A 22400-nucleotide genomic window follows, 5' to 3' on the forward strand; every position below is an offset into this window, starting at 1 on the left:
ACAAACATTTCTATAAAAAATCAAAGAACTACTAGTATTTCATTCTCCCAAATAATTGTGTCATTGAAATCCTGACCACCTATTTGGCAACAGCATCTGACTTAAAACCCACAAAAGAATTTAAGGGAGTGGAAGAGAAATTTATCACCTATGAAAAAGTAGATATAATTTCTGTTGCTTTATTACTTTCCTTAAACTTGCACCGGTTCAAAAATCTGCTCATGTCTCTTGTGTACAGAACCCCCAAACTATTCAGCTTCTCTAACAGACCTGGTGGGAATTGAAAGAAAAAGCTGTTTCTCTTCTAATGCCAATGCTTAGTTAAAGCCAACCCACAGCTCTTTGTATTCAATTGTTATTCTGGAAAGCTCTAAATTTTGCAGATTTTTAAATACATATATTAAATACAGGAAGTACCTTTAATTTCAGTGGACAATATTTTCGATTGGATGGCAGAGGATTAGAGCCCAAGATACAAAGCATGTCTATGTAATAAATAATAATAATAATAATAATAATAATAATAATAATAATAATATTTCCCGCTTCTCCCTTCGGATCTATCGATGTACTCTTTGGTTCACTTTGTATCTTTAGTAATCCAATGGCATGAACAACCTATATTAAATTTCTGTAACAAATTATTATAGTCATCCAAGTTATTTTAATGAATTGCCATCCATAATACTTATTTTCTCAAGAAGCTCTTACCTTTTCAATTTCTGCCTTGGCCTGGTAGAGGTGTTCTTCAGCCAGTTGCAACTTCTGGCTCTTTTCAGTTAGCTCTTCATCTGGCTGGATGCCCTTTGCTTTTGTAGATTCCAGGCTAGACCCCAATATATATATATATATAGAGAGAGAGAGAGAGAGAGATAGGCAGAGAGTAAAAACAAAATATGTTGTCACCTACTGTAATACTATAATACAGGGCACAAAGAATTTGGCAGCCTTCTGCTGTCCTGTAATTCACATGACCTAAATGAATTTAACAGAGATTCTCCCAGATTGTTATAGAGTTCAATACTGGAGAGGGGAAGGGGATCAGTTACTGTAGCAAGCATACAGGTTACTGTAACAAGCATACATAACTTTTCAATCTAACTAAGGGATAAAAATGCCATATATAATTAACAGCCAGCTATTTAAAAGGAAGGTAATGTTGGCATATCCCAAAATAAATTGCTAAAATTTTTTAAATACTATCTATAGTCATAGTGAACATGCGTATCTTATTTTCTGTGTATTGTTTTCTAAACATAGATACATTTTAAAATGACCATATACCTGGTCTCAAGATGACATATGTCAGCATGATCTAGCTCAGGGGTAGGCAACCTGCGGCCCGCGGGCCGGATGTGGCCCGGTGAGGCCTTGGGACCGGCCCCAGCCCGGTCCTGCCACCGATTGCAGCCGGGGCTTTTGGGGGGGCAATTGTCTATAGAAGCCTCAGAAACATGCATTTATATTAACATTTTTTAAAAAATCAGCAAATTTTTTCGCGTGTCTTCCATTTTTTTTTAAAAAAGTGTCTTCCATTTGAAAATTTTGTCCTACATTTGTCCTGGTTTATTTATATATTTAATTTTTTAAAAAAATCATTTGTTTATTTTTTGGCTTCGGCCCCCCAGTTGTCTGAGGGATAGCAACCCGGCCCCCAGCTCAAAAAGATTGCCTACCCCTGATCTAGCTGCTGATGCATATGTTTCAACTCTGCCTCATCATAGTAGATGCCTTTGGCTCCCTCACTGCTCCGCAACTGTTGTTCCAGTAACCTTTATGAGAACCCAGACCAGGCCCTGAAGGCATTAGTGTCCTGACATCCAGTTTTGTTCTGAGACATAAATATTGGTAAACCTGGTGCAGCTGCAATATTCATCTATCTACTTGGTATTTCCAAAATGCCATATATTTGGCATAAAATAACAATCCACATTGATAGCAATTGTCAATGAAATAATAGCAGTAAACTAACTCACCACTCTTAAAAGAGAATGCAACAACTCAGCCCTTGGCACTGCCTGCAGCTTTGTTTTGGCAATGCTGACAATAGTGTGCTATTGACTTCCTTATTTGATTTATACCCAACTTATCTCCCAAAATGGGACTCAAGGAAACTTGAAAAAATTAGAGAAGTCTTTTACTGAACAGCAATGGTCAGTTGTATTACTGTTTAAAACAAGGTTTAAATGGAATGGACAAACAAGTGACAGTGCTCGGTCTAATTTCTTGTTGCTGGGGGGTGGAGAAGGGCCAGAGGGAAAGGAGGACAGGAAAGGAAAATAAAGTGGGAAGAAAGGTGAAATTGATAGAGCAATGAAAATGGGAGAAGGAGAGCCTTCTGTAAGTGATCAGTTTACCTGAACTCTCTTAGCTTGGGAAAAAGAAATAGAGTCGTAGAAAAAAGAAGGAAAGAAAGGTTAGAAGAAAAATATACTATTGTCCATTTCTGTCTGTAATTCTACCCAAAGCCAGCATGAAGCCTCCCCAAACAGATTACCACCACAAATAAGGTTACCCGCAATCGTTATTGAACAGTAAATTGAACAAAAAATTAGGCACTCAAAAACACTTTGAAAAAAAATGGAATTATTTGTCTCATGTTCCACTGTACTGCAGTTAGAACTATCAGAACAATGTACTCTGAACGAACAATTTAAATCAAGAGAAGTAGGATTAGCAATACTGAGAATAAATAGTTAGTGGTATATAGCATCATATTTTTAAACACTACACTGATTAAATTTAGCAAATGTGTCTGTTATTCTTAATTTAGGATAGAATAGCAAATGCATTACAGCTAGTCCAAGGGTCAGAAGAATATTCAAGTTGCATGCAAAATAGAAATAATCTGGGTAGGTTCAGATGTCAAGAGCCATACCGGAGGAGAGCTTCATTAGAGCACAGCATCTCAGTTAGCTTAGACACCTCTTGCTGTAACTGTTCATTATGAATCTGTAAGCTGTTAACAAAGTCCTCCTGAGACAAAAGAGTGGCCCTGAGTTCCATCTTTTCATCATTTAGAACCTTCAAATGAAGCAGAAGAAATTAATGGTATACAGATGAAATAAATGGGATTAAAATAACTTTACTGTTAAACCAGGTACAGTGAGCCCACGCCATACGCGGGCTTGTTATAGGTTTACGCAGAAGCCACTGGGAGGTTGAGAGAATGGTGTGTGCGTCCGTGGCGCGCACGCCATGCAGCATGCACGAGCCCCATTATATGTAATGGGGCTTGAGCATATGTGCTTTTTGCCTTACGTGGAGGGGGGGGTCCGGAACGGATCCCCCGCATAAGGCAAGAGCAGACTATATTGTGTGTGCATACATGACAGAGGTTAACTTGGAACAACTCCTCCCCATCAGCCATTGTTCCTCCCTTTGCACCAAGAAATTGAGCACAAAGCTGGTAGAAAGCCCATTTAATTAGTGACGTACCAGCCCACTACTATTACAAGATGTACATGATTATGCTTCTAGACAACTCAACCACAGACCTCCAGTGAATGTCGGGAAAGTTTTAGTTCCTCTATGAGTCTTTGTTGTTCCTCCAGAATTGTCTTGTTGGTATCGGTCAAATCGTCTACTTTCATATTCAGCCGCTCCATTTCCAGTTCATTGGAACAGATAGTGTCATTGGCTCTTTCCAGTTTGCTGGTTAAATGATGGATTTCAGATTTGCTTGCCAGTTCAACAGACTCAAACATCTGCTTCCGACTGGACAACTGAGCCTGTAACGCACAGTACACTGACCCTTTGAAAATTAAGCAATATGCTAAAAGAGGAAAAATAAAGCTACACTCTGCACTTCAGACCACCTTAACAACATTTACCATTGTGATAACTAACATTTCTAGAGTTTGTTCCCAATGCAGAAATGAGGAGCCATCACTAAACATTTTTTCTCAAAATCGCCTGAATATATATGTCTGAGGTATATCTTTGGCTATTAATGTTACAATAGAAAATTCCATCCTAGTAGGTCAGCTTTAGAGTGACTTACAGAGGGGGAAAGCTATCACTCCAAGCTTCTGCCATCTGCCACTCAGGACCCATTTCCTTCACAAAGTTCTGAAATCGCAGGGTCACTTCTGGAAGTGATCTGAACAAGAGCCTGATTGAGGGAGCAGTACCTGCTATCCTCCCTGCAGCTGTTTCAGAAATGCCTTCAAAGCAGAACATGACAGAGATGAGGCCCTGACTTCTTCAACAGTTCTGAGCTGGGCAAGTGCCTTGTCTCTGTAGTGCTGGGCTTCATAGACACAGAGCAGATTATCTGGTCAATAACCCACTCCTTCCCTTCAAGAGAGGGGCAATGTTAGTAACGAGAACAACTTTTGGTTACGTGTTAGAATTTGCGAATTCCTGGCCTACCACAGACTTTACTTTTAAATAATCCTACCCACTAAACTGACCCAATAAATGGATTCAAAGAAACTGAGTTTAAAATAAAAGATATGGTGACACAACCACACTGTTCAGCTAGTACAATTTCACATACTCAAATTAGGAGCGCCTTTTAAAACTGGCAGGACCTGTAAGAAGCAGGGGAATTTCACATTCCATATTCCTTAATTGCTATTGCTTCTTCACAAATTTACAGTTTTTCCTCACACTATTCAACTACCAGCTTGACAAGCAAACTGAGAAACACAACATTCCTGGACTTCAGAGGAAGCAATTAAAACTGAACACAGGAGAGAAGGCTGACATGGCTGTGGTAGCCAGTAAGGTAACTTACATCATTTTGGCACAAGTGCACATGGGAACTATTATCAGATTGAGAAAGGGGAGTACATATTACTGGAGGCATGTGGTACACAGGATATGTGTTGCATTTTATTTTTGTCCATGTTTACCGTTGAATATTATACTACTTTATTGAAGAGAAGCATACAGAAATTTGTTAGAGCAACTTTTCCAGTTGCAGCAAAGGCTGCTAAAGGAATTTAGCACTCTGACTGGCAGGATGATCACTGTAATTGAAACAGAGGATGGACAGGTTGCTCACCTGTAACTGTGTTTCTTCAAGTGGTCATCTGCGAATTCACACAAATGGGTTATTCTGCACCTGCGCAGCAATGCTAGGAAACTTCTAGAATCTCTGGGCAGAATGCAAAGTAACTTTCTGCAACTTTTTGGTGGTATCCCCGCCCACCCCTATATAAAGCCCCTAGCTTCCTTCAGTTCCGAATGAGCCGCCACAGCGTGACGGTAACGTCAGCAATAATCATGAGCAGGACACTGAGGGGATGGATGGGCGGGATTTGTGTGAATTCGCAGATGACCACTCGAAGAAACACAGTTACAGGTGAGCAACCTATCCTTCTTCTTCGTGGTTTCTGTGAATCACACAAATGGGTTAGACTGGCTAGCTAAAGTCAAAGGAGGAGGGAGTGTCCAAGCATGTAAATCAATGAAATTTATTGACACAGAATAAACAATATGACCAACATGGCCTTGTCTGTGTAATCAATGCAAACCTGAGAGTAACACTGCCCTCCCAAAGGCTGCTCCCTGCCTATCCCTAGAGTCCAGCCTGTAGTGCCTAACAAATGTCAGTGGCTGGTACCAGGTAGCAGCCCGGCAGACATCCTCGAGGGCAATCCCCATCAAGAAGGCTGAGGATGCTGCCACCGCCCTGGTTGCATGGGCCCGAACCCGTACCGGAGCAGGGACGCCTGCCAGTTCATAACACAAATAAATGGTGTGTTACTTAGAGAATCTTTGAGATGAAACAGGCAGTCCCTTCTTCGCTTCCGAGTAGCAAACAAAGAGTCTATTGGAGAGCCTCGAGCCCGAGGTCCTGTCCAAATAGAATGCCAGTGACCCTCTGACATCTAGTGAGTGCATATGACGCTCCTCATCAGTGGATGGGTTCGGGGCCAGAGTGGGAAGAATAATGTCCTGATTGAGATGAAAGGCTGACACCACCTTAGGCAGGAAAGTGATGTCAGCCCGGAGTACAACCTTGTCCCTGTGGAAGCGGAGATAGGGCTGGTCAGCCCGTAGCGCACACAGTTCACCGGCCCGTCGAGCAGAGATGATGGCTACCAAGAAGGCTGTTTTCCATGTCAACAGCCTCAGGTCCGTCGTAGCCATGGGCTCGAAGGGCTTGGAGGTCAGCTTGGAGAGTACCAATTCTAGGCTCCAAGCTGGGGAAGGAGAAGAGCAAGGCGGGTGAAGGTTATTGAACCCTCGCAGAAATCTCTTCACCAGTGGGTTTCTAAATAAAGAAGGTTTATCTCCAAATGTATAATGGGAGGAGATAGCAGACAAATAACACTTAATAGAATTTAAAGATAGTCCTGCGTTGGCCAGGGACATAAGAAAGCCCAAAATTGTGGAAATAGAAACATGGGATGGTACAATATCCTTCTCGTTAAGGAAGGCGAGAAATTTGTCCCACTTATAATTATAGGCCCTGCGCGTAGAGGGCTTCTGAGCCGCCATTATCACGTCCCGGATATCAGCCGGGAGGGAAACTAACAGCGGATCCTCCAAGCTGCCAATGGGAGAGACTCTATGTCAGGGTGCAGGACCATCCCGTTGTGGAGGGAGAGGAGGTCGGGACAGTAGTCGAGTCGGAGATAAAGTCCTTTGGACAGACGGAGTGGAGTGAACCACGGCTGTCTCGGCCACCACGGGGAGATTAGAATGACGTCGGCTTGGTCCGTCATGATTTTTGACAGCACCCTTATAAACAGGGGAAAGGGGGGAAAGGCATTCAGTAGTCCCTGGCTCCAGTCGAGTTGGAAGGTGTCTCCCCTGGAGCCCAGTCCCCGAGTTCGAGAGCAAAACTCCGAAATGTGAGTGTTATTTGGAGAAGCAAAGAGGTCCAACACTGGGAACCCCCATCGGAGGAAAAGGTTGGCAACCAGCTCTGGATGGAGCCTCCATTCGTGGCAGGTCTTTGGGGATCTGCTCAGTTGGTCTGCTCGGTCATTCTGGTCCCCTGGTAGATGGATGCACTGCAGCAAGATGCTGTGGGCGATGCACCACTCCCAGATGCGGAGGGTGATCTCCAGCAGTGTCTCTGATCTTGTGCCTCCTTGCTTGTTGAGGTAGTACATGGTGGTAGTATTGTCCGTAAGCAATAGTACTACCTTGTTGGCGAGGAGGCAGCAGAAGGCTTTGAGAGTTTTCTCCACTGCGAGCATTTCTAGAGCGTTTATGTGGAGAGAAGTCTCTGTCCGCGACCACTTGTCCTTGATGGTATGGACACCCCATCCTAATAAGGAAGCGTCTGTTGTAAGGGTAATGTCCGGCTGTGGGGGTACGAAGGGCATGACCACGCAGACGTTGTTGAGTTCGAGCCACCAGCGCAAGGATCTCTGGACCTTCCTCGGGATGGTAAGCACCTTTGTTGGAGAGTCTCGTACGGGATCAAAGACGGAGAGGAACCACGACTGAAGAGGCCTGAAACGTAACCTGGCCCAGGGGGTAACGAATGTCGTGGAAGCTAAGTGGCCCATGACGACTTGGACTGTATGTGCCCGGACTTTCCTTCGGGAGAGACAGTCCTTTAGAGAGGAGGTCAAGGCGTGAAATCTTGGGCGCGGAAGGAAGGCCTTCATCTCTTCAGAGTCTAGAGTCATCCCAATGAAGTCCAGTCTCTTCGTTGGGGAGAGATGTGATTTCTGCAAATTGACCCGGAGCCCCAACGCCTCTAGCAATGATAGTGCGAACTGGACGTCCCGCAGCAGCGTCTCTCGGGATGGAGCGGTGAATAGCCAGTCGTCCAAGTAGGGGAAGACGGTTATCCCTTTCTGCCGCAGGTATGCCACCACGGGGGCCATACATTTCGTGAAAACCCTCGGTGCTGTGGAAAGGCCGAATGGCAGAACCTTGTACTGGAAGATGTCGGTCCCAATGTTGAAGGCGAGGAACCGACGGTGACCTTCTCTGATGGAGATATGAAAATAAGCGTCCTTCAAATCTAAAGTGACGAACCAGGAGTCCTTCTGTAACAACGGCAAAATAGAGGCAAGAGTTACCATTCTGAAACGTTTGTAGATAATAAAAGAATTCAACTGGCGTAAGTCCAGGATAGGTCTAAGTCCAGAGTCCCTCTTCGGGACCGTAAAGTATCTTGAGAAGAAGCAGTATCGGGCCCAAGCAGGATTCACGGGCTCGATAGCACCTTTTTCTAAAAGGGAGCGTACTTCGTCGAGAAGGGTGTCCGAGGGTAAGGTGGAATTAATAGCTCCGGTGGGCGGGAGCTGCATGAACTCAAGGGCATAACCCCATCGGACGATGTCCAAAACCCAAGAGTCCGTTGTGATTGAAGCCCAGGTGTTAAAGAAGGGCTTCAATCTGTTGGAAAAGGACGGAGCGAAGTGCGCTGGGGGACTTCAAAACCTACGCTCGCCTTTGCCATCTTTCTTCTTATAGCCCTGCTGGTATCTGGGCTGGGACATCTGGCGTCGATCCGGCTGGGCCGATGGGGACTGGGACGGACGGCTCTGAGGCAGCCTGTCTTGAGGATGAAATTGGCGGTCCTGCTGTTGGGACTGGTGCTGCGAGTGTGGGTACCATGGGCGCTGGCTGCCATATCTCATGCGAGGAGATTTGGAGGATGAGGACATCCCATGCTTCCGTGCGGCCGTCTTCATCCGGTAACGGAAGCTTAACTTCTCATCGGTCTCTCTGTTGATCAGACTGGAATTATCAAAGGGCATATCCTCTATTGCAGACCTGGCCTGTGGAGTAAGGTCCGAGGAGCGCAGCCATGCGTGGCGTCTGAGGGCTATCAAGCCCGACAAGATCTTGGAGGCACAGTCAGTGGAGTGTCTGGCCGAAATGATGTGCTGTTCTCCAATTAGATGAACCTCATTGCGGAGAGCTGTCATGATCTGCTTTTTGTCATCTGGGAGTTCTGCGATGGTCGGGTCCATCTTCTCCATGAGGAGCTGTACATACGCTCCCATGCACGCCGCATAATTAGCGATTTTGATATCCAGCGCAGCAGATGCGTAAAATTTTTTAGCCAGTCCATCAATCTTTTTCCCCTCTTTGTCCACGAGAGAGGAAGCTTGATGGGGAGTAAAGGACGTCTGCGACCCCTCCACTATGGCAGAATTGGGCTTGGGATGATTGAAAAGCCATGACGGGCCCGATGGAGTGACCCTATAAAGGTTTTCTATCTTCCTTGATGTGGAGGAGATAGTGGCAGGAGTGTCCCAGGACCTCTTGGCAATTTTTTCTAGTGATGGGAGAAAGGCCAGAGAAGGAGGAGCAGGAGCGCAGCCGTGGATCCGTCTCTCCACGGGGTCGAGGGCATCATCCTCCGTGTGGGACACCTCCAATTTCAGTCCGTCGGCCATACGGACAACTCTATCGGCAAAGGATCTCACATCGTCAGATGGGGACGGGGCGTCCGGAACCCCAAAGACATAAGGTTGGTCTTCCTTGGGAAATGGAGATGGAGAATGGGATCTGGATGGAGATCTCGAGACGGACCTGCTCAGTTGTCGGCTGGGTGGCAAAAGGTCCCTCTCAGAAGCTGGTCTCCTCATAAACAAGTCATCCGACTTGCGAGTAGTTTCTTGCCGCGGAGAGCGAGGCTTCACCCTGGTCAGGCCCGGACAGTGTTTCCGGAGGTGGGAAGCATCCACAGGCAGGAAGTACTGTCCGGAGTGATGATCATAGACCAAGTCCGGGTAGGTATCAAAGAGGTCTCTATCCGGTAAGTCGCGGTCGTCACGGCCCTGGTCCAAGGCCTCATCCGCCTCGGTACCAAGGGCAGCTCTGTCTCTGCGTAAGGGAGACCGGGCCCGACGGGAACCTTTGGAAGGCAACCTCAATCTGCGGGGCGAAGCAGGCGGGTCGGAATCCGGGATCTCCCCCTCCGATTCAGAGCTATGGTCCAAGGTGACTATTTGGAGGTCCTCATCAGGAATGGACAGATGAGGCGCAAGCAAGACCCTCGGTTCCAGAGGTGGAGGAATGGAGCTTGAAGCCGGAATCGGAGTAGCCACAGTCCTACGGTCCGGAGGCGGAACCGAGACTGTACTTGGCAGGCCCTTTCGCCTAGTCTTCGGGACTGGAGATGCTGATCTAGCCCGCCTGGCCCCTTCATCCTCCTTAGAGGATTTGTGCCTTTTATCCTTGTCTTCCTTGGAGGATTTTTGTTTATCCTCATGTCTCCTTTTCGGAGCCTTTGCCTTCTCGGCATGGGACACAGACGGTGCCTCTTGGGGAGCCGGTTCTCCCGAGGAGGTTGATGGTTGGAAGACCTTCTCGTAAAGGGAGGCCTTCAATTTCTGGTCCCGGTTTTTTAGGGCCTGGGACGTCATGGCCTTACAATGGACACAAGAGCCTGGGATATGGGTCTTCCCCAGGCAAAGGACACACTTATCGTGGCCATCCGACATGGGGATTTTCACCCCACACTTGGAGCATCGCTTAAAGGAGGCCATAACGGCCGGTGAGAGCGGTATCGCGGGGGTCGAGGTCGTTTACCAGTCCAGGTTGAGCTGGGAAAAACACAGTGCGTCTAAATCCAAGGGAAAGTCCGTTTGGAGTGGTCAGTCGGTCAAGCCGGTGGTCAGTATTGCCAGAGATTCAGTCCAAATGGTAGCCGATTGCTAGCGAAGTTCCTCGAGCTGCTTTCGCGGCGGAATGAAGGAACTGTAGGAGAGCGGGCTGCTAGGGGCTTTATATAGGGGTGGGCGGGGATACTGCCAAAAAGTTGCAGAAAGTTACTTTGTATTCTGCCCAGAGATTCTAGAAGTTTCCGAGCATTGCTGCGCAGGCGCAGAATAACCCATTTGTGTGATTCGCAGAGACCACAAAGAAGAAATAATAAACGCCAATGTGAAATCTGCAAAAGTTACAAGCTCAAAATTATTAAATTATTGGAGCAGCATTTCCATTCACTGAACAGGACTTCCTCTTCACCCATCATCCTAAAATCTGATACAAGTCTTATCACTCCTTGGAGCAGGATTGGAGTACTGCAGAGGTAGAATCCATTCAATTAATAGCATCTATTCTGTTGGCCTGTAAACACAATTGGATCTCATCCATCAGATAAGGGGTGCTCTCATCCATCAGATAACTCTTTGGTTATCCATCAGATAACCCTTTGGTTTGCACAACCACCAGCTTTCAAGCTGAGTGTGTAAATCAAGCATACACTGCTTTTAACTATAGATATGCATCTGACAGCTGTAGAATGTTTTCTAGAAATGCTTGTCTTTTGTTTAATAAAATTAATTACTAACATAATAAATATTCTGGAAATCAAAGTGAGCAACTGACATGGGCAAAATATTAATGAAATTTAAAAACAAAAATCTCTAATTAAAAATTATTTTTAAGATTAATTTTTTTAAGACTGCTGGTTCTAAACCAGTACCTGTCATGAGTAATGGAAAGCATAAGGACAAACAAGGTGAAAGTTAATCCAGACAAGAAAGATGCTCATGGTCACTCAAAAGACAGATCAAGGAATAGGGATTCAACCTGTGCTGGATGGGATTACACAGTGATGCATGCCTTAAATACATTGTGTTTGGATGTATTATATATATATATATATATATATATACACACACACACACACACACACACACACACACACACACACACACTGTGGTCCCTTGCCTTACACAGGGATCCATTCCAGACCCCACCGCTTAAGTCAAGTTCTGCCTATGCTCGAGTCCCATTGAGGATAATGGGGCTCATGCACACAGCGACATGGCAGCATGAGTGCCGTGGGTGCGTGTGCCATTCCACATATGACGTGGGTGCACTGTGTGTGTGTGTGTGTGTGTGTGTGTGTTTGCGCATGTGTGTAAATATATATATATGGATGCAGAGTAAGGGATTTTACATGAGGCTGCTTTTGAAGAGTGTTCAGAAAATTCAGCTGGTCTTGGAAAGGCATAGTGAGAAGCAAGCAGAATTGATTTGTTGTACAATTAAGTCAAAATTAACCTAGATTTTAATTATCATTTATTTGATCAGGAACAATAGATAAGGAGGTGGTGTTGGAAGGTCATCTTACAATTATATTCTTATAGACAATTTTTTGAAAGATTTAAATAGGATAAAAATTATTGTTTTGAGATTAACAAGTCTGAATTTGAAGTGCAGTAATGTACAGATTTTGATTTGGAAAAATGTGTAAGCTTCTGTTTAAATGGGACATGGAAGAGAAAAAGAGTTAAAACTGTATGATTAAATGGGAACAGAATTTTGGACATAATATCCATCTAGGACAGAAGGAAAAATATGTGAAATGGATTGAAATTTACACCGTGTTACGATCATAAAGACTGATTATTAAAAAATAGTCTGATCTAGCAGAGATGAGAAAATTGTCTGCCTTGATTAGGGAACAATCCTTGGCAACTTTTTTTGAAAGATTGGAATTCTTTGGTTGACTTTCTGCAGAAAAATTAATATAATTTATTAACTGTACAGTTTGATAATTACAGTTGACTCTCTGTAGCCTCAGATTCCTAATCCACAGATTCAACCATCTACGGCTTGAAAATAATTTTTAAAAATATAAATTTCAAAAAGCGAAACTTGATTTTGCCATTTGCCAATTTACATAAGGGACATCATTTTACACTGCCACTGTGTTTAATGTGACAAGCATCCCCAGATTTTGGTGGCCAGGGGGCGGGGGGGGGGGGGGCGCTGTGGATACCAGTGGATATCCAGTGGATAAGAGCCCATTGTAGTAGGTTTGGCTAAATTGAAGAAATTTACAAAAAAAAATGTAGACAAGTACAATTGTATATATTAAGAGATACAGCTATTGTAAACAAAGGTGGAACTCAGTGTAAACACAGTGGACCTTTGTTGTACGCTGGGGTTTGGTTCCAAGATCCCCCGTGGATAACAAAATCCGTGGATGCTCAAGTCCCATTAAATATAATGGCATAGTAAAATAGTATCCCTTATAAAAATGGAAAATCAAGGTTTGATATTTGAAACTCATACTTTTTAAAAACATTTTCAAACCGTGGATGCTTGAATCCGTGTATAAAAAAATCAGTGTATAAGAAGGGCCAACTGTATTTCTCGTGTTTTCTTTCACTCTTTTTTGTTTTCTTTTCCTGCTTGTTTCTTATATTTTTCTTTGTTTATTTTCTTTTGTTGCTTTTTTTTTGTTTTCATGTTTTTAATGTATTGAAACATCATATTTATAAATAAGAGAGAAAGTTCAGCTGGTCCAGGGAGTTACAGCCAGACTGTTAAACTGAGTTGGCTACAGAGGGTACACAACTCCCTTGTAGCAACAGTTCTATTGCATGTCAATCTGTTTCCATGCACAATTCAAGCTGCGGATTATGACCTACATAGCCCAAGAGGGCTCAGGTCCAAGTTTCTCCTTATTGGTGCCTATACAGCCTGCCTTCCATATCGGTAAGGGATTGGTTCCAGCACTCCCCATGGATACCAAGTTCCACAGATGATCAAGTCTCTTATGTAAAATGGAGACACACAAAGCTGGAGAGAGACTGAAGATATGTGAAATGGTGGGAGGTGTGGATTTGCGTCAAGAACTACTAGTGGACTCCTTCCATTTCACAAATCCTCATGCATTCTCCAGCCTTGCATCTCTCCCCAGCCTTCATTACTTTCATTACTTCTGAATCCACAGCTGGTTGAATCTGTGGATCCAGAGACTTCAGATTCAGAGAGCTAACTGTATATATTTTGAGATCTTCTAGGTATGTCCTTCTCTCTGCCTACCATGCTCACAGGTACCATCTGGTAGGAACACCCAAGAGGGTCTTCTTAGTGGATGCTCCCCATGTTGAACTCTTTCTAGAGAGGCTGGAGTGGTGGCCTCCTTGCTGTCCTTTCATAGGCAGATGAAGACAATCAGTCTTCACCTGCCTACAAAAGGATAGCAGGGAGGCCACCACTCCAGCCTCTCTAGGAAGAGAGGCCTTTATGGGTTAAATGTTCAGAGTGATAGAGTTTTTCCTGTGTTTACATTTGTTTTTGGTTTTTTGGTGGTTATGATTTAAATAGTTTTGGATTTTATTGGTAGTTTAATTATATTTTTAACTTTTGTATAATGTAAACATTTTTAAACTCAGTTTTAACTTTTGTAAGCCACCTTGAGTCCTAAATTGGAAAAGGGTGGGATTTAAACTATTGTTGTTAGCAACAAAAACAACAACAGCAGCACTTTTAAAATGCAGTTTCATACACACTTGAGACATGCTAAATTCACAATGTTAACAGTCTTCAGTGCTGCTATTTTGCTCTTAAAATACATTTCAGGTAAAATAAACGCTATTCCATTTCTTAATGCATTCAAAAGTATTTCAATAAACACATCTACTATGCTTGCTATGCAAAGATTGGAATATGCCTGAACACAACATTTTCACCTTACTACAACTGCCAAATTCAAGAATGGCTGAAGCATTTCACAAAGCAGTGCAAGGATAGCTCTGCTGTTGAAACAACTGTTATGTTCCTGTCCCACAGTTCACTTACAGAAGCATTCATTGGCAAAAATATTTCACCTGCTCTGCCTGGGATGGGGTGACATGAAAAAGGCACAAATGCTCTGTCAGTAAATTTTCTGCCCTACCACTGTTTTACAGCACATAAAATCAAATAAAATCAAATTTAAAATTTGTATTAAGTGTAAGCAAATAAACATGTTAAATTGTATTTTCAGTGATATGGGAAGCGTATTTCCCCTCCCCCAGACCATCCAAGTTAGTGGCATCCAGGGAAATAATCCTTCCAAGTCAACATGGACAGGGCAATTGCATATATACTATTAAATACATTCTATCAAATACCATTTCCTCTTTTGCTGTTGTTATGTCACAGACCGAGTATGCCATCTGAGGCTCCAAGGAAGCCTACTTTCAGGAAGGCAAGCCATTAAGAATACAGGCACAGCTGCAGGATGACATGTGTCTCAAAAAGACTTATGCTTGGCCCAAGCAAATCTGCCAGAATCCACCTTTTACAAAGCTCACATCAGTGTCAGTTTCAATTCCATCACTGCCAATTTCTGCCATGCACAACTTCCACTTGATGGAAACTCTGGAGTCCATTAAATGCAAAGCTTCTAGCAAGAGCTTATCAGCATCTGCTGTGATTGTGTCACAGCAAGCTTCTTCACAGCTGGCACCTAGTCAGTTAAACTAGGTAAGCCACAGCAGCAATAACTCAATGAATGCATTAATTTTTCAGAAACAGCCAAGGCTTTGTTCTGCTTGAAGAGACACAAACAAGAGAGTTATGAATTTATGATTCTTTATCTTGCCACATAAACAATTTATAAGAAATACACCATTTTACAAAATAACTACTTGAATTAAAATAACTTCTTAAAACTCTCGTGCCTAGCAGCTACACAGCCTTGAACAGAATAAAATTTAAAAATTTTATACTATGCAATTTCTTTACAAAAATCATTTTATGACCTTTCCCCTGTTAACACTAAAGAGCAAAGGGGAGAATTTGCTTTCCAAGCACAGAGTGTGTTTTGAGTTCTTTCCCACTTATGTATATATACCGGACAGGATATACTTATTCTGTTGGGAAAATCAAGATTATTTTAGTGGTAGCCTAAACTGTACTACGACCCAGAAGATTTTCATAAATCCTTCCCCCTGCTTTCCAATTATCCATTAACTCTACCTGAATGAGTTCAGACTGCTCAGCCAAAGCCTTCCTCTGAGCTTCCAGTGATGCCACATGCTGTTGGTAGTTTAAGCGGTGCTTCTCCCAGTCTAGAGATTTTTGGCGGAACTCCTGTAAAGAGAATTGCCACTCACAATCCAATCGGTTGAAAGAATAACCTCCATTTCAAATATGTCCATTCTTTTTATTCTAAGATAATGCTTCTATTAAAGGGTGAACTATTTATATGGTATGAAAAGAAACCAGTGTATGTTTCTGTTGCAGGTATTTCACATTTTCCAAATGCTACACATACAATGTTTTGTACCAGAAAAAAATGCAGTATTCCCAACTGGATAATGTATTCATTCCCATTGGAATGCACTGTGTAACATACCAAAGTGCGATGAGTACATTAAATACAGTGGGCCCTTCCCTTACACAGTGGATCCATTCTGGACACACACACACACACACACACACACCACGCGTAAGGGGAATTCCGTGTATGATCAAGCCCTATTCAAAAGAATGGTACTCGTGTCTGCATCACACTGCACTAAAGGAGCACGCCATTACCGCTTCTGGGAGGCGCTGAGCCTTCTTCTGGCACAGCTTTCAGCGTATGCTGAAAGCTGTGTAAGATACACCCACATATGACGCAGGTATAGTTTCTAATACCATTTGTGATGAAGCCGACTTCCAGTGGATAAGTCCCAAAAATATACTTATACCAGCTGATTTTTATGTGATCTACTGAAAATGGCATAATGACTTGGAGTAGCTATTAAATACCTTCTTCCAGGTTCTATTCTTAATTAGAATTCAATTTCCTGATTGCTTCACATGAAATTTAGTACCCAGTATCTCCCTACAAGCTGATATAATGCATTACAATCATTCAAGGGTTGTTTTTTCTCTTTCTCCATCCATCATAGAGAAAGGAGAGAAACAAGTCCCTAAGCAGCATGTATACACTAAAAATAAGCAAAGTTCAAGCCTTTATTTGTGTCAGGACAATGTGGCACACGGGTCTGAAAATGATATGGATGTGGCCACTAGGAGGAACTGGAGCACAGTCCTTCAGGAATTGTCCACCAGCTTTAGGCATAGGCAATCTGACGATCTCAAACGATGAAGAATTTTTTTTGACACTTCAGTCCCACTTAGGGATGATGGTGAGGACACAACACTGTACGAGCAGGATTGAACTTGCTTATTTTTAGTGTATACATGCCGCTAGGACTTTTTTCTTCTACCTTTCTCTATGAATGGAAGAAAGAAGAAAACACTTGGATGAAGGATGTGTACTGCCTATTCACTTGTAGGGAGATACTGGGTACTAAATTACATGTGAAGCAATCAGGAAATTGAATTCTAAATAGGAATAGAATCTGGAAGAAGGTATTTAATAGCATGAGTCCGTATTTGGTGAGATGTGCATCATGGGAAGTGTGATGCAACATGCACAGTAGGTGAAGTCAGACAGCAATGCATCATGGGCAATATTCTGATGCAACAGGTACTGGGTATGAAACCAGCCAGGTTTCATTGGTGGCATGACTGTCACATGGCTGCCAAGACCACCTATATAAGGGAGAAGGTGACTATCTCCATTGTTGGGTTGTTGTGGTCAGTGGTTGGCGAAGCACTTTCTTGGTCTGTATAGTAGTGAGTATTCAAGACGGCTGTCTGATAATCTATAATCTTTGTAATTAGTTTATAACAAAGATTAAAAGCCCTCATGCCGAGTGAAGTCTCACTGTCCGGAGATTAATTTCCTCAAGGTGGGAGCTCCGGGCTGTAGTCTGTGAGTGGGAGGAAATTTGCTGTGCAGCTCAGAGGCCTTGCAGAACCGTCGCTCTTCGCAGACCTTCTTCTAGGAGTCCTGCCTATGTGCATCAACTCTGTGTGTGGTCATAAGGGAAACAGCTCATTTCTCTATGCCCCAACAGTTTATTCATTTGTTTATGTCATTTTCCACTACCATGGACTTTTACCTTTAAATTTCTCTTCTACCAAAAGCAGGAAGGAGTAGGAATGACTTAGCTTTTGGGCTGCCTCAGGGTCATATCAACAAACTAAAAAGGCTTATAAACTACAGATCTACATGCCATCCTGAGCACACCCTGTCCCATGCCCCAAAAACATTACAATCACTTTCTACAGGAGCAGCAAAACTATCCAGCATTGCAAATGCAGAGACCTGCAGCTATGGGTCCTGACTTCCATTTGCTGACAAAGGTCTGCAATATTCTAAGATCCATGGGAAGACTTCCACAAACCACATACAGTAATTAAAAATTTAAACCACTAAAGGGAAAATGATTTAAATAAAGTTTCTCATTTTTTATTTCAACACTATGAGATGTGTTCTTCCCAAATGACTCTTAGGACTTTATCACACAAGGCTATAAAAGCACAATTTTAACAGGACAAAAGTGTCTTTGGCCACTATTTGCCATACAGTATCGTGTTTGTCCTGCTGCTTTCTTGGATTCTATTCATTACTACAGTGCTCTTTGGGCCCAAACAGACAGGCCAAAATAAAGCTGCTTCGGGTCACTTTGGAGGTATGCTATTTAAAGGATATATACATCTTAAAAGCCTAGAAGCTGTGCCAAAGCTGCACTCCAGTCCTTAGAACTGGAGTGTGACTTTGGTGCAGCTTCCGGCCTCTTAGGATGCATGCACCATTTAAACAGCATACCTCCAAAGTGACCTGAAGCAGCTTTATTTTGGCCTGTCTGTTCGGGCCATTTTTCAACAAAGAACAAAACCTGCCAACAGGTTCTCAATCTCACTGCTATTCCAGTATAGCCCTCTTGAGACAGGCCCTCAGCACAGCAGCCACATGGTGTGAGTGGGCGTGATTTTACTCCTCTCTCTCTGATGACTATTGAAGCCACCAATAGTTTCCCAAAGACTGCTGTTGTGAACCCATTCACACAGCAGCCAGATGTACAGCTGTGTGCACAGTCACACACACCAAGCTGGCAGATGTGATTGCTTGTTCTCCTCCCCCCCCCCCCCAAAAAAAAACACATGCAGGGTTGCTGTGTGAAGGTGTGCATAGCAGTCCCATGCTTCAAGAGCAGGGAGCAGAAGCAATCATGGCTGCCAACACCTTCCTGAAACCAATTGCTGTGTGCACATTCACACAGTATCAGGCTTGAGGAGAAAGTTGGCAACCACAATCACTTGTACCCACCCTTTCTCTAAGAAGGTGGGGTTTGGCAGTGCAGGAAACAGATCACATGACCATGGATCACCAAAGCGCTATTGTGGGAAAAATGTAATAAGAAATTATGCCAAAACAGTAACCTTCCATTCTTAAACTAGCATGATTGTGGCAGAAACAGCAGGCTGGTGTAAAAATGTCCTTAGAATAATGAAGGCATGTTTGTTTACAATTAAATAAAGGTAAAGGTAGTCCTTTGACATACATGTCTAGTTGTAAATGACTGTAGGGGGTGGTGCTCATCTCCGTTTCTAAGCTGAAGAGCCAGCATTGTCCAAGGACTACTCAGGTGGATATGTGGCCAGCATGACTGCACCAAATGCTGTTACCTTCCCACTAAAGTGGTACATATCCATCTACTTGTATTTGCATGCTTTTGAACTGCTAGGTTGGCAGAAGCTGGAATCATGCGGCACTCAGGCCTCGAACTCCCAACCTTCTGATCTTCCAAATCTTCATAACCACTTACCCTCCACATCCCTTTTAACAATTAAATAGAGGCTATAAATGCACTATAAGCCAACACTGCAGCCATATCCTTTTTGCAGTACATACATCTGCTTGTTTAATTTTTAAACTTATAGATAAACAATATCTCTTTGACAGTCTCTGTACACATATACATCACTATACAACCAAATAATTTATTTGAATTCTTAAATCAGGTTCTAAAGAATCACAAAACTCATTGAATTAGAGAACACTATATTTTTGGGATTTTTATATTTTTGTTGTTTTTCTGTACTTTCAAGTCATTCTTGACTTATGGTATCAGGTTTTTTTTAGCAAGGTTCTTCAAAGGGGGTTTGCCTTTGCCATCCTGAGGCTGAGAGAGTGTGACCTGCCCAAGGTTACCCAGTGAGTTTTCATGGCCGAGTGGGGATTAAAACCCTAGTCACCAGAGTCAAAGTCCAAAATTCAAACCACTACACCACACTGGCTCTCCAGCTTTATCTATATATCTATATCTATATATCTTAAGAGAGAGACTTGCTATAATTGAAGTCTTAAATTCAAATTATATTATTTTGTTTCAGAATAACACTGCATTTGCTCCTCATGCTATCTATAGAATGACTGTAAATAAAACATACTGAAAAAAATCTTTCCACATTACCACACTACACTCTTATAGTGTTGCTATTCCATTTTTACTGCTCTGACTGCCTCCTGTTGCATTCTGAGGCTTGTAGTTCAGTGAGGCCTAAGAGCTCTCTGGCTGAGAATTCTAAATCCCCCTCCTTAAACTGCAAATCCCAGAATGCAACAGGAGGCAGCCAGAGCAGTTAAAGTGGAATAGCAGCGCTATAAGAGTGCAGTGCAGTAATCTACTTTATCTCAAATCTTTATCACATTCTTTGCTTGCCAATACTTTTAGGTGAGATTTCAAAAAAGTCATGAATGCATATTGGCCGGTTTTGCTAACAAAATATATTGTACCAGTTGAGTTACCATGTTGGATTTGGGAGTAGAGAACACTTTTGTTCAGCAAGGACTTGAAAAAAGAAAATAGTAAGTAGACCTGACTTGCAGAGCAATTCTATACATGACCATTAAGAAATAAACCACCATTAAGTTGAGTGGACTTATTTGTAAGAAAATCTTTCATATTTATAGCTGCAAGCCAATAATTAAGCTTGAGATTTTTCCAATCCAGCCAACTATTTGGGGCTACTAAAGTTTATAAAAGGTAGCCAGAACTGCATTTTATCCACCTACCTCTAATTTCTTGGTCAGGATGCCTACTTCAGAATGATCATTTTCTTGGCTCTTGGAAGACTGCCTGGCTTCTCTCAGTTGTTTCTTCAGCAATTTCTCATAACTCCTCTTTAGTCTGGCTAGCTGCAAACAAAGCAGTTTCTGGTGATTCAAATGTTGAGAGACACTGGCATCCTAGTAACTAAAGCCCCAAATCTACCACTGTGAAAATCAATATTTTACCAATCAAATGCAAAAAATATATGGATATAGCACAAATAATAAAAACTTTTGTTGACTGAATCCCAAATTTAGTAGGTTAATAGATAAAAACAGGTTTTAACCATATTTAATAGGCATCAGTTTAAATATAAATATAATAGACATCAGTTTAAATATAATTCTACATAATATGTTTCTAGTATAGAATTTCTGTATTTTATTTGGAAGTTTAAATGAATTTTAAATATTGATAATAATAACTGAGAGAGAAAAATTATTCTTCCTCAACTGAGAACACCACAACACATAAAGAAGTAAATCTAATATTAATCCTATGAAGTGACCATTTGAAATCAATGAAACTTGCCCAAGACTAACAAGTCCCATTTTTTTCAATGGGTCTACTATGAAATGAACTGATACTGAATTCAGCCCAGAGGCAGACAACATCTGAGAGATCAAAGACCATTTTTGTTCTCATTTAACCTTGGTAGTCTACAAAAGAACTAGATTTTATGAACAGGTAATTGTTACACAGCAACTAGAACTTTCTGAAAACTGCCTTTCAGAGCCTAAAACCGTCCAAGAGGGTGAATTTAATGGTAAATTAAATTAATGACAAACCTTCAAAAGCAATTTGCCATTTTGGAAAGAAAAAAATGAACTAGGGAATCAGAAGGGCTAAAGGGATCCTGGGAATCCATATGCAGGGGGGCACATGCAGTGCTCTCTAGTACTAATATACTTGGAATGCTAATATATTTGTATTATGCAACATAAAGATAAAGGTAGTCCCGTGACATAAATGTCTAGTCGTAACTGACTATAGGGAGCGATGCTCATCTCAGTTTCTAAGCCGAGAGCCAGTGTTGTCCAAGGACTGCTCTAATGCTCATGTGGCCAGCATGACTGCACTGAATGCTGTTACCTTCCCATTGAGGTGGTAGCTATCTCTCTAAATAAAAAGATTGCATGTACAGCGCTGTGTAAATTTACAGCGCTTCATAAATAAAGGTTAATAATAATAATAATAATAATAATAATAATAATAATAATAGCATTTGCATGTTTTCGAACTGCTTGGTTGGCAGTAGCTAGGACTAGTGACAAGAGCTAACCCCATCATGCAGTACTCAGACCTCGAATTGCCAACCTTCCAATCATCAGAACTTAACCATAAAGCCATCACATCCCCCATTATGCAATATACTCTGGTATAATAATGGGGATGTACAGATGGGCAGGAAGGGGCAGTGAGACACCACCCCTTTCTGCTCCACATTGTTGCGCAGTGCCAGCAATGATGTGCTGCAAAAAGGAGCCGTGAAACGTGGTCCCTTTCCACACCACTGCCAAGGTGCTATAAGCACCCTGGAACGGGATGGTGACGTCCCTTGTGTACCACGCCGTTTAGAGGCAGCGCATGAAGCACATCATCAGTGCACGTACTGTCTGAATGCGTGGGCGCCCAAAATGCACGTGTGTCCAACACTCCGCACTCCCTAGCGCTAATTTCGGCCCCAGGCCACTGCAAAGCAGCAGTTTGTATCGGGCCATACTTGGAGACTGCCCTCTTGAACTGTTAACTATTAATCTAGTCTTCAGCCTTTCTGAC

The 22400-nt window shown here is 42.6% G+C and overlaps 1 protein-coding gene across 1 annotated transcript in view; it reads right to left on the minus strand.

The window, feature by feature from the left end:
- Window positions 1-22400, minus strand: part of CEP63 (centrosomal protein 63) — a 43617-nt gene that overhangs the window by 8097 nt on the left and 13120 nt on the right. The window contains exons 5-9 of the mRNA XM_042458785.1: window positions 20585-20707; window positions 15643-15756; window positions 3498-3731; window positions 2879-3024; window positions 712-826 (exon numbers count right to left, since the gene is read on the minus strand). Of these exons, the coding sequence (XP_042314719.1) occupies window positions 712-826; window positions 2879-3024; window positions 3498-3731; window positions 15643-15756; window positions 20585-20707 (732 nt within the window). The remainder of the gene's footprint in view (window positions 1-711; window positions 827-2878; window positions 3025-3497; window positions 3732-15642; window positions 15757-20584; window positions 20708-22400) is intronic.

Source organism: Sceloporus undulatus, chromosome 3 (genome assembly GCF_019175285.1).
Source record: "Sceloporus undulatus isolate JIND9_A2432 ecotype Alabama chromosome 3, SceUnd_v1.1, whole genome shotgun sequence".
Classification (NCBI taxonomy): Eukaryota; Metazoa; Chordata; class Lepidosauria; order Squamata; family Phrynosomatidae; genus Sceloporus; species Sceloporus undulatus.